The sequence below is a fragment of the Balaenoptera musculus genome, chromosome 11 (genome assembly GCF_009873245.2).
Source record: "Balaenoptera musculus isolate JJ_BM4_2016_0621 chromosome 11, mBalMus1.pri.v3, whole genome shotgun sequence".
Taxonomy (NCBI): Eukaryota; Metazoa; Chordata; class Mammalia; order Artiodactyla; family Balaenopteridae; genus Balaenoptera; species Balaenoptera musculus.
The window spans coordinates 37,019,746-37,032,519 of NC_045795.1; the positions used below are offsets into that span (position 1 = coordinate 37,019,746).

At 51.9% G+C, this 12,774-nt stretch overlaps 1 protein-coding gene across 1 annotated transcript in view; it reads left to right on the plus strand.

The window, feature by feature from the left end:
- MDGA1 (MAM domain containing glycosylphosphatidylinositol anchor 1) overlaps nucleotides 1-12,774 on the plus strand; it is a 54,390-nt gene that overhangs the window by 36,144 nt on the left and 5,472 nt on the right. The window contains exons 7-14 of the mRNA XM_036869191.1: nucleotides 1,616-1,945; nucleotides 4,854-5,150; nucleotides 6,298-6,582; nucleotides 8,222-8,373; nucleotides 9,211-9,388; nucleotides 9,632-9,655; nucleotides 10,657-10,809; nucleotides 11,167-11,301. Of these exons, the coding sequence (XP_036725086.1) occupies nucleotides 1,616-1,945; nucleotides 4,854-5,150; nucleotides 6,298-6,582; nucleotides 8,222-8,373; nucleotides 9,211-9,388; nucleotides 9,632-9,655; nucleotides 10,657-10,809; nucleotides 11,167-11,301 (1,554 nt within the window). The remainder of the gene's footprint in view (nucleotides 1-1,615; nucleotides 1,946-4,853; nucleotides 5,151-6,297; nucleotides 6,583-8,221; nucleotides 8,374-9,210; nucleotides 9,389-9,631; nucleotides 9,656-10,656; nucleotides 10,810-11,166; nucleotides 11,302-12,774) is intronic.

Here is a 12,774-nt window from a genome sequence, read left to right on the forward strand (position 1 = left end):
GAGGATCCCACATGCCGTGGAGCAACTGGGCCCGTGAGCCACAATTGCTGAGCCTGCGCGTCTGGAGCCTGTGCTCCGCAACTAAGAGAGGCCACGATAGTGAGAGGCCCGTGCATTGCGATGAAGGGTGGCCCCTGCTTGCTGCAACTAGAGAAAGCCCTCGCACAGAAACGAAGACCCAACACAGCCAAAAATAAATTAAAAAAAAAAAAAAAAACTTGGAGCACAATATAAAGAAGTACAAATACTTTCCTAACTAAACTTCAGCCTCAGTAATTATCATTAACTGCTCGATAAGATCTTGATTTTACTACTCTGCTTTAAGGAGGAAACTTTAAATTCTTCTGCTTGTGCAGCTTTAGGTGGTTGTTTTAAAATTTATTTAAAAAAAATTTTTTTAAAGATCCAGGCTTGTTTCCAGCTCTTTAGCACTTGAAAGTAAGATACAGCTTCTGTCAAATTCAGTTGAGCATTTTCTGATGAACACTCTTCTTTGTTCATCTGTCACTGACCAGTCTCTCCCTGACTCTCCTCACCAAGAGAAGCTAGCTCTCTATGACTTTTTACTTAATTATGATTAAGTAGTGAGAAAGATAATAGTCAAACTGTGGTTATCTAATGACTACTGTTTCCTTTGATGGTACTTTTCCCATCAGAAGATTGTTCTTCCCCACCTGATCCATATGCCCTTTAAAACCTGGGTTGATAAGATTGCCATTTTCATCAAATACTTGTGGTCACCTCTCGGGGTGACATACAGCCTGCTTCACTCAGCCCAGTCCTGATTTATGGCTGTTGTACCAGAGTCCTTTCCAATGAGCACCTAATATTAAGAATTCTGTCTAACTCTTGGCATACATAAAACAATATTTAGATTTTTAAAGGAGACCAGACCATTTTCTTTCTAAACTCTGTATTTTTATGTAATTGCATGTAAAATGATTGTATTGGTCTTTTTTTTTTTTTTTTTTTTTATGACACAAACTTGTTGCAAAGAGCTAAACAGCGCAAAAGGGCAAGTTAAAAATTTCCCCTCAATTTCCCTCAGTCCCATTCTCTAGATAGAACCAGTATTACATTCTGGTGCCTCCTTCCAAAATTTGTATTTTGTATATTCTGGGTTTAAAACAACAATAAAAATAAAGCAGCATAGTAGTTAAGAGCACAGGCTCTGAGTGTGAATTCAAGATTGGCTATTTACCAATACTTCTCTGAGCAAGTGAATTAAACTGTCTGAGCCTCATTTCCCTCCTTTGTAAAATAGGGACAATAAAATGCCTCCCTCAAAGATTGTGGGATGGGCTAAATGAGGAAACCCACATACAGTGCTTAGAACAGGGCCTCTCATAGTGTATGTTTGGTCAACAGTGGCTGTATTGATTACTTAACCCACTTTTCTACAGCGAGCTTTTTTTTTAACTTTTGGAAACACATCTGAGAGAGAACAATTTCCAAGCAGAAAAAGTGATGGTTTCTCCTGGGAGTGGGATCGTAGCCCCCAAACTCCAGGAAGGCCAGTTGGAGGGTAGAAACTGCATCTGGATGGGGGTAGTGAGACAGGGAACCCTGGCTTTGGGCCAGCTCCAGCCACCTTTCCCTCCCCATCCACCCATAGCCATGAAGAACGCCACATTCCAGATCACCCCAGATGTGATCAAAGAGAGCGAGAACATACAGCTGGGCCAGGACCTGAAGCTGTCATGCCATGTGGATGCAGTGCCCCAGGAGAAGGTGACCTACCAGTGGTTCAAGAATGGCAAGCCAGCGCGCATGTCCAAGAGGCTGCTGTTGACTCGCAATGACCCTGAGTTGCCCGCTGTCACCAGCAGCCTAGAGCTCATTGACCTACACTTCAGCGACTACGGCACCTATCTGTGTGTGGCTTCCTTCCCGGGGGCACCTGTGCCCGACCTGAGCGTCGAGGTCAACATCTCCTCTGAGACAGGTGGGCAGCTGGAGGGGGGCAACAGGGAGGTATGAGGGGGCTGGAGAGACCCACAGAGGGGAGGTGGGGGCAGCAGCTTGGGAAAGGGAGGCCACAGTGAGGAGGATACCATTTGTTCATGCCATATGCATTTATTAAACACCTGTTATATGCCAGACATTATGCTAGGCCCTGGAGTAAAGTGGTGGGCAAAACAGGCTACATTGAACTCAGTAGCAAATGTTTTTTAGATCATCCCACAAATAAATATATCACTGCAAACTGTGATGCATGAGAGTCAGGAAAGAGTTTCCTAAGAGAGCAGGTTTGATCTGAGATCTGAGGGAGGGGCAGGATTTTAGTAGGCAAAGGAGAGCAAAGGGAGGGTGGAAGAGAAAAGCGGGCCAAGGAATCAGCATGTGTAAAGGCACCGAGGCAGGAAAGTACATGGAGCATTTGGCACACTGAAAGAAGGAGAGTGTGGCTGGGAGAATAGAGTGAGATGAGAGTGGAGAGGTTGGCAGGGGCCAGATTTTGCAGAGGATTTGGGTCTTTATTCCAATAATAATAAATAACGATAATGAAATAATGGCCAACATTTACTGAGTGTTTACTATGTGTTCTGATGATGTTATATTTATCTCATTCGCCTTCATGATTTACTTTATGGGGTAGATGGTTCATCTTCAGTTTTGAGAGATGAGGAAACTTAGGCTCAGAGAGCTTAAGAATCTTACCTAAGGTTACACATCAATAAGTGGTGGAGCTGGGATTCAAACCCAGGCAACCAGACTTCAGAACCTGCTCTCAGCCACCCCTGAAGCGTTTACACTTTGAAAATTACAAGAGTTTGGAGGGAGTGACTTTGGAGAAGGTCTCTGGAATCTCATCTCCAGCCCCCAGTACCTTGCACCGAGTTGCTGGCTGACTTTGGCTAAGCCTCTTCAACTCTCTGGGCCTCAGTCTCTCCTCTAGGAGACATTGAACCAGATGGCCTTGGAAGCTCTTCCCATCCTGACATCTGAACAGGGAGAGGCCAGGTGTCGCTGGAGGTGTCAGGAAAGGCTTCCAGAAGGAGACAGACCTGAGCTGGGCTTTGGGAGTGGACTAGGCCTCCACAGATTCCACAAATCCATTTTGCAAATCACAGAGCCATGTCTGGGGTGAGGAGCTGGGAACTCAGACACGAATGCCACAGCCCCATCATCAGAGCTCACTGCCTAGACAGAGAGATAGACCTGTTGCAGAAGGGTCAGGCAAGGTGGAGGAAAAGGAAGGACAAACCTTAGATAAGACTCAGGAGCTAAAGGTGGGGTCTGCAGAGCATCCTGGGGGCACAAGAGGAGTACCAGGCTGCCCGGGGTCGTCCGGGAAGGCTTCTTAGAGGAGCCATTTTCCATGTGAGCATTTGCCCATGCTCAAGCCCATGAGAGGAGGGACAGGGAGCCCCCAAGGCATATGAGACTTGCTGTGTCCGGGAAGTATGTTCCTTACAAGTGGATCCCACAGCTGGAACACAGGATGGGAAAGGAAGATGAGGCTGGGGGTCGACAGAGGCCAGAGCACAAGGGCCTTGTCAGAAGAGCCAAGCAGTTTGAGCTTTAACCTGAGGGCAGCATGGCCTCAAAATGGGGGGACAGCCCTTTATCTTGTGGGGGCACAGAAGGGTTGGGAGCTGGGGTGTTTTAGAAACAGGGAAATCAATGGGGTACAGGGCCATTTCCTTCATTTCACTCATCAGCTTGATGCCTAGGGCATAGAAGCTTTTTAAGGACCTGGGTAGACGGTTTAGAATTGGAAAAATAAATTAACTGGCTCCAAAATACAAAGGGAAAACTGCAGAATTAAAGCCAATAAATGTATAAATGTTTACAGAGTATAAATTATGCTAACTAGATAACTGGACTTCAGCTTGCCTTGTAGAGTTATTTACGATTTATATTTAATGTAGACATTTAATTTGTTTGATGTGATATGGGATGGGGCCCATGGAAGTCTTTAAAAGTCCTTAATTTGGGCAATGTGTTGGGTTGGATTAGGTTTGGCTGTGAATAACAGAAAAAAACCTAAATAATAGTACCTTTAAATGAGATAGATGTGTATTTCTTCTTTATGTAAAAGTGAGCAGTCCAGGCTGGAATAGTGGCTCTGCTCCACCAAATCCTCAGAGCCCCAGGCTCCATCTTGTCTTGCTTTTCTTTTATCTTTAGCATGTGCCCCCTCGTCCACGATGGCAGTGCCAGCTGCAGCCATCAGTCTGCATTCCAGCCTGCAGGGAGGAAGAGAGGCACTGCCTCTCCCTTTAAAGACTCACACCACCTTGGCCAGGATTTAGTCACGTGACCACAGCTAGCCATAAGGCAGGCTGGGAAATACAGTCTTTATTCTGGCTGTGTGTCCTGCTAAAGCCCAGATATTCTTTCACTTTTGAAGAAAGGGTAAGGATGTTGGGGGACAGACTACCAACCTGTGATAACACTCCAGAAAGAGAAGATGGAGGCTTTCACTAGAGCAGGGCCAGTAGGCAGCAAGGAGGGGATTGAGGGAGAAGATATTTAGCGGAACTATTTAAAAAGTGGAACCCCCCCAAATAAATAAATTAAAGGTGGAATCCCCCAAACTTAGTAATGTGGGGGGTAAGGGGATAGAAAGAATTGGCCTGGACGACTTCAACACTCTTTCTGAGTTGGGAGACCTTGAGGTAGAGACCCAGGAGGTGGAGAGGATTTGGAGAGGGGAGCTCTGCTTTGAAGATACTGCAGGATCTGTGGAACATCGGGGATGGGAAAGGGAGGCTCGCACTTAGTGGGAGGGAAGCAGGAGCCCCAGAGCAGAGGCCGGGGGATGGGGGGGGGGCGCGGTGAGGGGAAGCTCTAACCCCGCTCCTACCTCTTCCCTGCCCCGCTCCTACGTCTTCCCTGCCCCGCAGTGCCTCCCACCATCAGCGTGCCCAAGGGCAGGGCCGTGGTGACCGTGCGCGAGGGCTCGCCCGCCGAGCTGCAGTGCGAGGTGCGGGGCAAGCCGCGGCCGCCTGTGCTTTGGTCCCGTGTGGACAAGGACGCTGCGTTGCTGCCCTCGGGGCTGACCCTCGAGGAGACCTCGGACGGGAAGCTGCGGCTGGAGCGCGTGAGCCGCGACATGAGTGGGACCTACCGCTGCCAGACGGCTCGCTATAATGGCTTCAACGTGCGCCCCCGCGAGGCCCAGGTGCAGCTGAACGTGCAGTGTGAGTCCCACCGCCCCACCCAGACTACCGTCCAGAGCTGTCCCTCACGGTTTAGTCAGGCCTGCCCCCTCTTCACCCCTTCACCCACCCTGGTCCAACCAAACCCCTCTGCTGATACCCCTAAACCCTCCTTGACCCCCGTGCTCTAAGACATGGAGGTTCATGACCCTTGCCGCACTTCTACTCCATCTTCATTCCCAGGGACCCAGTGAGCAAAGAAATAACTGATTTTGCCAAGTGAAAATGGGAGTTGGAAGGAGGAAGGAACCTTCAAGGGAACACACTGCCTCTGATAGTATAATGACGAGAGTTAACTTACCACGTGCCAAGCACTGAGTGTTTTGGGTTTTTTAAAAATTATTTTATTTATTTATTTATGGCTGTGTTGGGTCTTCGTTTCTGTACGAGGGCTTTCTCTAGTTGTGGCAAGCGGGGGCCACTCTTCATCGCGGTGCGCGGGCCTCTCACTGTCGCGGCCTCTCTTGTTGCGGAGCACAGGCTCCAGACGCCCAGGCTCAGTAATTGTGGCTCACGGGCCCAGTTGCTCCGCGGCATGTGGGATCTTCCCCGACCAGGGCTCGAACCCGTGTCCCCTGCATTGGCAGGCAGATTCTCAACCACTGCACCACCAGGGAAGCCCGCACTGAGTGTTTTAATGCCCTAACTCATCTAGCCCTCCACAGCCCTATGTATAGATTCTGTTATTCACCCATTTTTACAAATAGGGAAACCGAGTCACACAGATGTTAAGTAACTTGCCTAAGATCTCACAGCTAGTTAGAGGCAGAGCTGGGGTTTGAACCTAAGCTATCTAGCTCCGGAGATCATGCTCTAAATCCCGACGTTATGCTGCTTTTCATTACAAGGAGGGTGAGGGGACCATTTGAGGCATGAATAGAGGCCCAGTCTGGGAAGCTCGGCTGGAGGTTTTGGCCGGGAAGGAGTAGGTATCTGCAGGTCGGGGAGGTATGAGTGTGGCTATTTTGTATGTTGTGAGTGTGTATCTGCCCTGAGACCCTTCCAGGATGCTGGGGGGTGGGCGGAGGGGTGGCGGGAGTAGGGGCGAGTACGTCGCCTCCCCATGGGGCCGCTCCTCAGACCCCACTCGGTGGGGAGAGGCCCCGCTGACCGCCGCCCCCGCCCCCAGTCCCGCCGGAGGTGGAGCCCGGCTCCCAGGACGTGCGCCAGGCACTGGGCCGGCCAGTGCTGCTGCGCTGCTCGCTGCTTCGAGGCAGCCCCCAGCGCATCTCCTCGGCTGTGTGGCGCTTCAAAGGGCAACTGCTGCCTCCGCCGCCTGCTGTCCCCGTAGCCGCCGAGGCCCCCGACCACTCCGAGCTGCGCCTCGACGCCGTCACCCGCGACAGCAGCGGCAGCTACGAGTGCAGCGTCTCCAACGACGTGGGCTCGGCTGCCTGCCTCTTCCAGGTCTCGGGTGAGTGTCCCGACTGCCCCGCCCCAGCCAACCCCGCCCACCTGGGGCCAGGCTCCGCCCCAACCCCAGCCCTGCCCAGGCTCGGCCTGGGGCCCCGCCCTTTCCGGCCCAACTGCGCCTGGTTTAGGGCCCTGCCTTTGTAGGACCCCCCCATGCCAGGTACAGATCCGGCGCAGGCCTCCCGGATATATCCAGGACCTCCGCTCACGGCCCTGAACCCTCCACTTGCCTACTCTAGGTCTAGGCCTTCCCCTTTCGAGGCCCGCCTCGACTTGCCCTAAGCCTCGCCTGTTTTAGCTTGCCCGGCTCCTGGCATTTGACAGGCCCGCTCCCTTCACTAGGCCTAGACTTCGCCCCTCTAGCCCCAGGAGCGCCAGGTATGGGCCCTTGCCTTTAAAGACCCATTCACGCCTGGCTTACGCCCCGCCTACGTGAGGCATAGGCTCCACCCCTTCCAGCTCTCTGCTTCCACCTGTTTGAGTAGCAGGCATCGCTTTCCCTCCAGCCCTGTCCACGTCAGGTTTAGACCGACCCGCTCAAGCCCTGGGCACCGATGCATCTTAGCCGTCACTTCTCAAGCCCCTCCTCCTTCGTCCTTGGCCCTAGAGGCTGCAGATAGGAAATCTCTTCCTGACTGCGGGCCCAATGTGAGGGGCCTGAGCTGTAGCTTAGAGGAGGGAAGAAGCGCCTCAACAGCTTCTCTGGAACGTCGTGGGTGGCGCTGGGCCAGCCAGCACACATTTCCTGAGCTGTCACTCTAGAGGTTCAGGCCCCTCGGTGCCCAGAAATCCCTTTCAGCCCCATCTCTTCATGTCATTCAGGTGGGCATTTTGGGGCTGCAGATGGGTGTGGGTGGGTCAGAAAGGAGGGAAGGTCGTGGTGAGAGTGGAGGGGAAAGGCCGGACCCACTCCCCTCTCTTCCTCCCTTGGGGAGAGCCGGTACCCTGTCAGAAGCAGCACCCCAGAGGAGAGCCCCAGGTGTGCCTGTCCCCCATTTTACTGCGCCCCCGCTCTCCCAGCAGCCTCCGACTGACTGGGTGTCCCTTTAGCTCTTGTTTGGATCTCCTCACTCAACAGTGGGGGGCTAGGGCCACAGGTCACTGGCCACCTCCCCAACCCCTCCCCAGCCCCTCCCCACCCCACCCAGCCCTGCCAGCCAGAGGCCCCTGTGACATTTCCCACCTCCTTCCCCCTCCCCTGTTCTCCCACACTTTCCCTGTCTCTGGCCGCTCTCTATCTCTCTTCCCTTCCTTCTACCTCAAAATCCTTGACCCTTCTTGGTGTCTTCTATCCAATTCTCTTCCCCGTGTCTTCTCTAATATCCCTTCTCTGTGTCTTCCCACATTTCTCTTTTCCGTCCTTTCCTTGGCCTTTCCACTCCATTCTCACCAACACCACCTCTTGGATTCCCAATCTCCCTTTCCTCCATCTCCCACCTTCCCGCCTACCCCTCATTCTCCCCAATCTCCTCTTCTCCCACCATCTCCTCTCCTCACAATATTCCTTCTTTCTGTCTCCCCCCCACCCTCTCTCTGCACCACGCATCCTCTTCTGTCGCCCTCTCCCGCACCTCGTCTCTCTGTGTCTCTCCTCATCCCCTGCCCCTCACGGCCCCATGCCCCCCTCCCGGCCCTCTCAGCCAAAGCCTACAGCCCGGAGTTTTACTTCGACACCCCCAACCCCACCCGCAGCCACAAGCTGTCCAAGAATTACTCCTACGTGCTGCAGTGGACCCAGAGGGAGCCTGACGCTGTCGACCCTCTGCTCAACTACAGACTCAGTGTCCGCCAGGTGGGCCAAGGGGGACAGAGGCTCAGGTGCAGGCTGGCCCTGGGAATGCTCATCAAGCCAGGGGGAAGGGGTTGGAGACACATTGACCATCTTATAGATAACTCTTCAGACCCAGGGAAAAAGTGTTCTGGACACAGGAGCTGGGAGGCTCTAGGGACCTGTCCCCTTTGAACCCATGCTCTGGGCACAGCCCTGAGAATCAGGCAGGGGTCTGCTGGGTTCATGTGGGGGAAGGGGTGCAAAGCCAGTCCTGCTCAGAAAACAGAGAATCTACTCTTATATCAGAAGCTTAAAGCATGAGCTTAAGTCTCATCTACAGAGTCTCTAGGACACAAGCCCAGAGCCACTATACGAGTCTCGAGTCCAGTCTAATTGCATGTGGTTCTGCCCAGACTAAGGGGTAGTTGGGTGGAGGGTAAGAGTGTGACTCTGAGGCAGACTGCCTAAGCTAAAATTCAGTTCTGTATTAACTTGGGCAAGCTACATCTGTTTGGCCTCAGTTTCTTCATCTGTAAAACGGGGGTAATTATACTATTCCAACTGATAGGATCATTATTTTGAGGATTAAATGAGTTAATAATTGCAAAGCATTTAGAACAGTGCCTAGCACACATTAATTTTTCAATACGTGTTACTATCACTTATTATTAAGACAGCCCTGGGAGGTGGGCATGGAAGGGGTGATTGCTCTATCTTACAGATGAGGAAACTGAGGCTCTGGCTTCCTAGTCCTTTGCTCTTTCTGCTCCCCTATGCTGCCCCCCAAAGTCACACCAGGGCCTGGGCTGGTGCTTAGGTGGAGGGTGTCGGGCATCTGGGAACTCCCTGTATCTACAGTTGAATCAGCAAAACGCCATGGTGAAGGCCATCCCGGTGCGGCATGTGGAGAAGGGGCAGCTGCTGGAGTACATTCTGACCGACCTCCGAGTGCCCCACAGCTACGAGGTCCGCCTCACGCCCTACACCACTTTCGGGGCTGGAGATACGGCCTCCCGCATCATCCACTACACAGAGCGTAGGTGGTGGTGGCTGTGGTGGTGGGATAGGTGGGCCCATCTCATGCCCAGGGGACCCCTCCATATTCCCCACGTGGTTCCTGAGCTTGGGGTTCTCCAATGTGCAGTGTCCTACTCTGTCACTGCAGGCCAGGAGCCTCTGGCCCCCAGGCCTACTCTGGGGGCCCTGTTCCTAAGCCCAGGCACCCTCTGCACAGCCCCACACCTTGGTTCTGACTTGGTTTTCCTGCTTGCTTTCTCAGCCATCAACTCTCCCAATCTGTCAGGTGAGACACCCCTACCCACTTCCCCTTCCCTTTAGGGACACAAAGGCTCCCCTGGTGGGAGGGACCCCAAGAGATAACCCAGAGAGAAAATAGTGTGGAGGCCAGAAGTTGGCAGAAAAAGCAGAAGGGAGCAAGGCTGGGCTTGGAGATATTTGCATCCAGGATTTATTCTGGGGCTTAAAGGCTTGAATTGAGGGTGGAGTCAGGAGGACATCTCTCTAACTCAGGGCCTTTTGTCCTCACTCAGCACCATTCACTGTCCCCAAAAGAAAAATGGAAAGACCAGGCTAATCTACATTCTCTGTTCCCTGGGGCAGAGGTCCTTAATCTGAGATCCATGGACCACCCCTGCAAAGGATGAGGAGGGTCCATGAAACTGGACCCTGGAAGGGCATACAATTACTTCTTTATTTTCCCTAACTTCTAGAAATTTAACATCTTCAATGATGAATGTAGGAATGTGGTATAATCACTACCTGTGACTCTGTCATCAGTGGAAATCCAATGTTTTCACATCACCTAAAAGTTTTTGCAGCCATCTCTAAATATCATTTCCATTTATTAGTATTTCAAACTACAGTAGTTAGACCTAACACTGGATCCTGTGATTTAATTAGATAATAGAGAAGCCCACTTATTATTATATCACAAATTTATTTTTTAAATATTTTGACAACTGTATTTCAATATAATTGATTTCCTTTGTAACCCTGTGTTTTTCATTTTATGCACCTAAATAATTATTCTGAGATGAGATTCTTAATTTCACTAGACGCCAGAAGGGTTTGTGGCACAAAAAAGATTAGGAAGTCCTGTTCCGGGAATAGATTTGTCAGGGGTTCCATTGCCTGGTTTCTGAAGCCCTGGGATCCTGGGCCCGCTGCTTGGATGCTTGGGAGCTGTCTCAGGGGTGACCAGGAAGGCAAAGCTGGACCAGGGGACTTGAGGAGGCTGACTGACTCTCTTTGTCTCATTCCCTCCCAACTCTGCCCTGAATACAGACAACACCTGCCACTTTGAGGATGAGAAGATCTGCGGCTACACCCAGGACCTGACAGACAACTTTGACTGGACCCGGCAGAATGCCCTCACCCAGAACCCCAAGCGCTCCCCCAACACTGGTCCCCCCACGGACATAAGTGGCACCCCTGAGGGTGAGGACATGGCCTGCTGCTAGGAATGGAGAACAGCTTCAGGGAGGGGTCTAGCCCTGGGGAGCCCCGGTCTGAGGGGAGACACAGCTCCGGCCTCAGGGAGCCCCGGTCTGAGAGGAGAGAAACAGCTCTGAGCTGCTAGAGGATTGGGAAGAAGAGAAACTGCAGCAGAGCTAAGAACTCACAATTGCTGGCCCAGACTCCTGTGTTGTGCCGTGAGGCAGGGAGGACTGGGTGGGGTGGTGTGAGGCACCTGGGATTCAGGCAGCTGATACTGAGGCCAAAAAGGAATCAGATGGAAAGAGGCCTGGGAGGGGTGAGGGGGAGGCTGTTGGCACATCTCCCCCTTCCCTGCAGGCTACTACATGTTCATTGAGACATCAAGGCCCCGGGAGTTGGGGGACCGTGCAAGGTTGGTGAGTCCCCTGTACAACGCCAGCGCCAAGTTCTACTGCGTCTCCTTCTTCTACCACATGTACGGGAAGCATATCGGTGAGTCGAGGGACCAGGTAAGCTGCACGAGTGTGTGCTGGGGCAGGGAGAGGTGTCCACAGGAAGCTGGGGACTGGCCCGGGTAAGGCCTGGGCATCCCACGTTGGCTGAATCACAGATCCTTGTAGGGAATATGAGCAGAATCTGGGCAAGGGGGAAGTCCAGAGCCAGCTTGTCTGAGGTTTTGAGATGATCAAGGCTTCCTGAGTCTGCAAAGAAAATGGATCCACCAGGATGAGTCTTGGAGGGGATGGAGAAATCAGCTAAGAGGTTGCATGTATTGAGTGCCTGCCAGGTGCCAGGTGACATCCTGGGTTAGGGATGCATCTGTGGTCTTATTAACCCTCACAACCACCAGGTGAGGGAGGTGTTACCATATAGACCAGAGAGGTTAAGCATTTGCCCAAGATCACACAGCAACCCAAGTCTGTCTGACTCTCCCAAGCCCTAAACACAGGGTTGGAAGGGAGCTGCTCTGTGAGCAGTGAGGGGAAGTACTACTTCCTAAGCATGACCATGAACCTAAGGAGTGCCCTTTGGGAAGAGATGGCACTGGTAGGAGTGCCACATTAGTCAATGAACTCATCAGTTCAGCCATCATTTCCAGAGCTCCTGCTCTGTGCCAGGCATCTAGTGCTGCAGTGAACAGGATGGACAAATCCCTCATCCTCTTGGCACCTACAGTCAAGTGGGAGAGACAGACATTAAATAATTAATTGCACCAGATAGGATTTGGTGACCACTGTGATGTGTGTCTGCAGCAGAAGGACAGAGGCCAAGACAGCTGATAAAAGGAATAGTTGACTGACTCTGGGGCTGGTTATGGAAGACTCTGCTGAGGAAATGACAATTTTAATTTTATTTATTTGTTTGTTTGCATATTTACAGGAAAGGTAATGTATTTTGCACAGGTCAGAAGGTACAAAAGGGTGCATAAGGAGAGTCCCTCTCCCATCTCAGTCCTCCTGCCACCTAGAGTCCCTTCCCAGAGGCAATCAATGTATTAGATTTTGGGGGCAAACTTCCAGAAATGCTTTAAGCATGTAGAAGCCAGTACACATACATTCTGTTTCCCTCCATTTTACACACGCTGTTCTGTGCCTTGCTTTTCCCTCTAAACTGTGCATCTTGGTGATCAGGCCTTAACAGACCATAGAAAGCTTCATTGTTTTCCTCGGCTGCATGGTAGAGGAAGTGACTTTAAGCAAGTGTGGACCTAAAGGCTCATTGTGAAGTGTCCACAGCTAGAGTGATGGGTCGGGCCGAACTGATGAACTAGAATGAGGTGGGATGGAACCTTCTGCATCCACTGGGGTCCCCCGGGCCATCCACACAATCCAGTTCACCCATGACTGGGTCTGGACTTCGTGAGAAGCTTCCTGTGGGGTAGGTGGGGGTGAGGGTGACCAGGACCTCCCTGCCCAGCTAGAGTAACCACTTCAAACCAATCCTGGTTTGCCCCAGCCTTTCCCA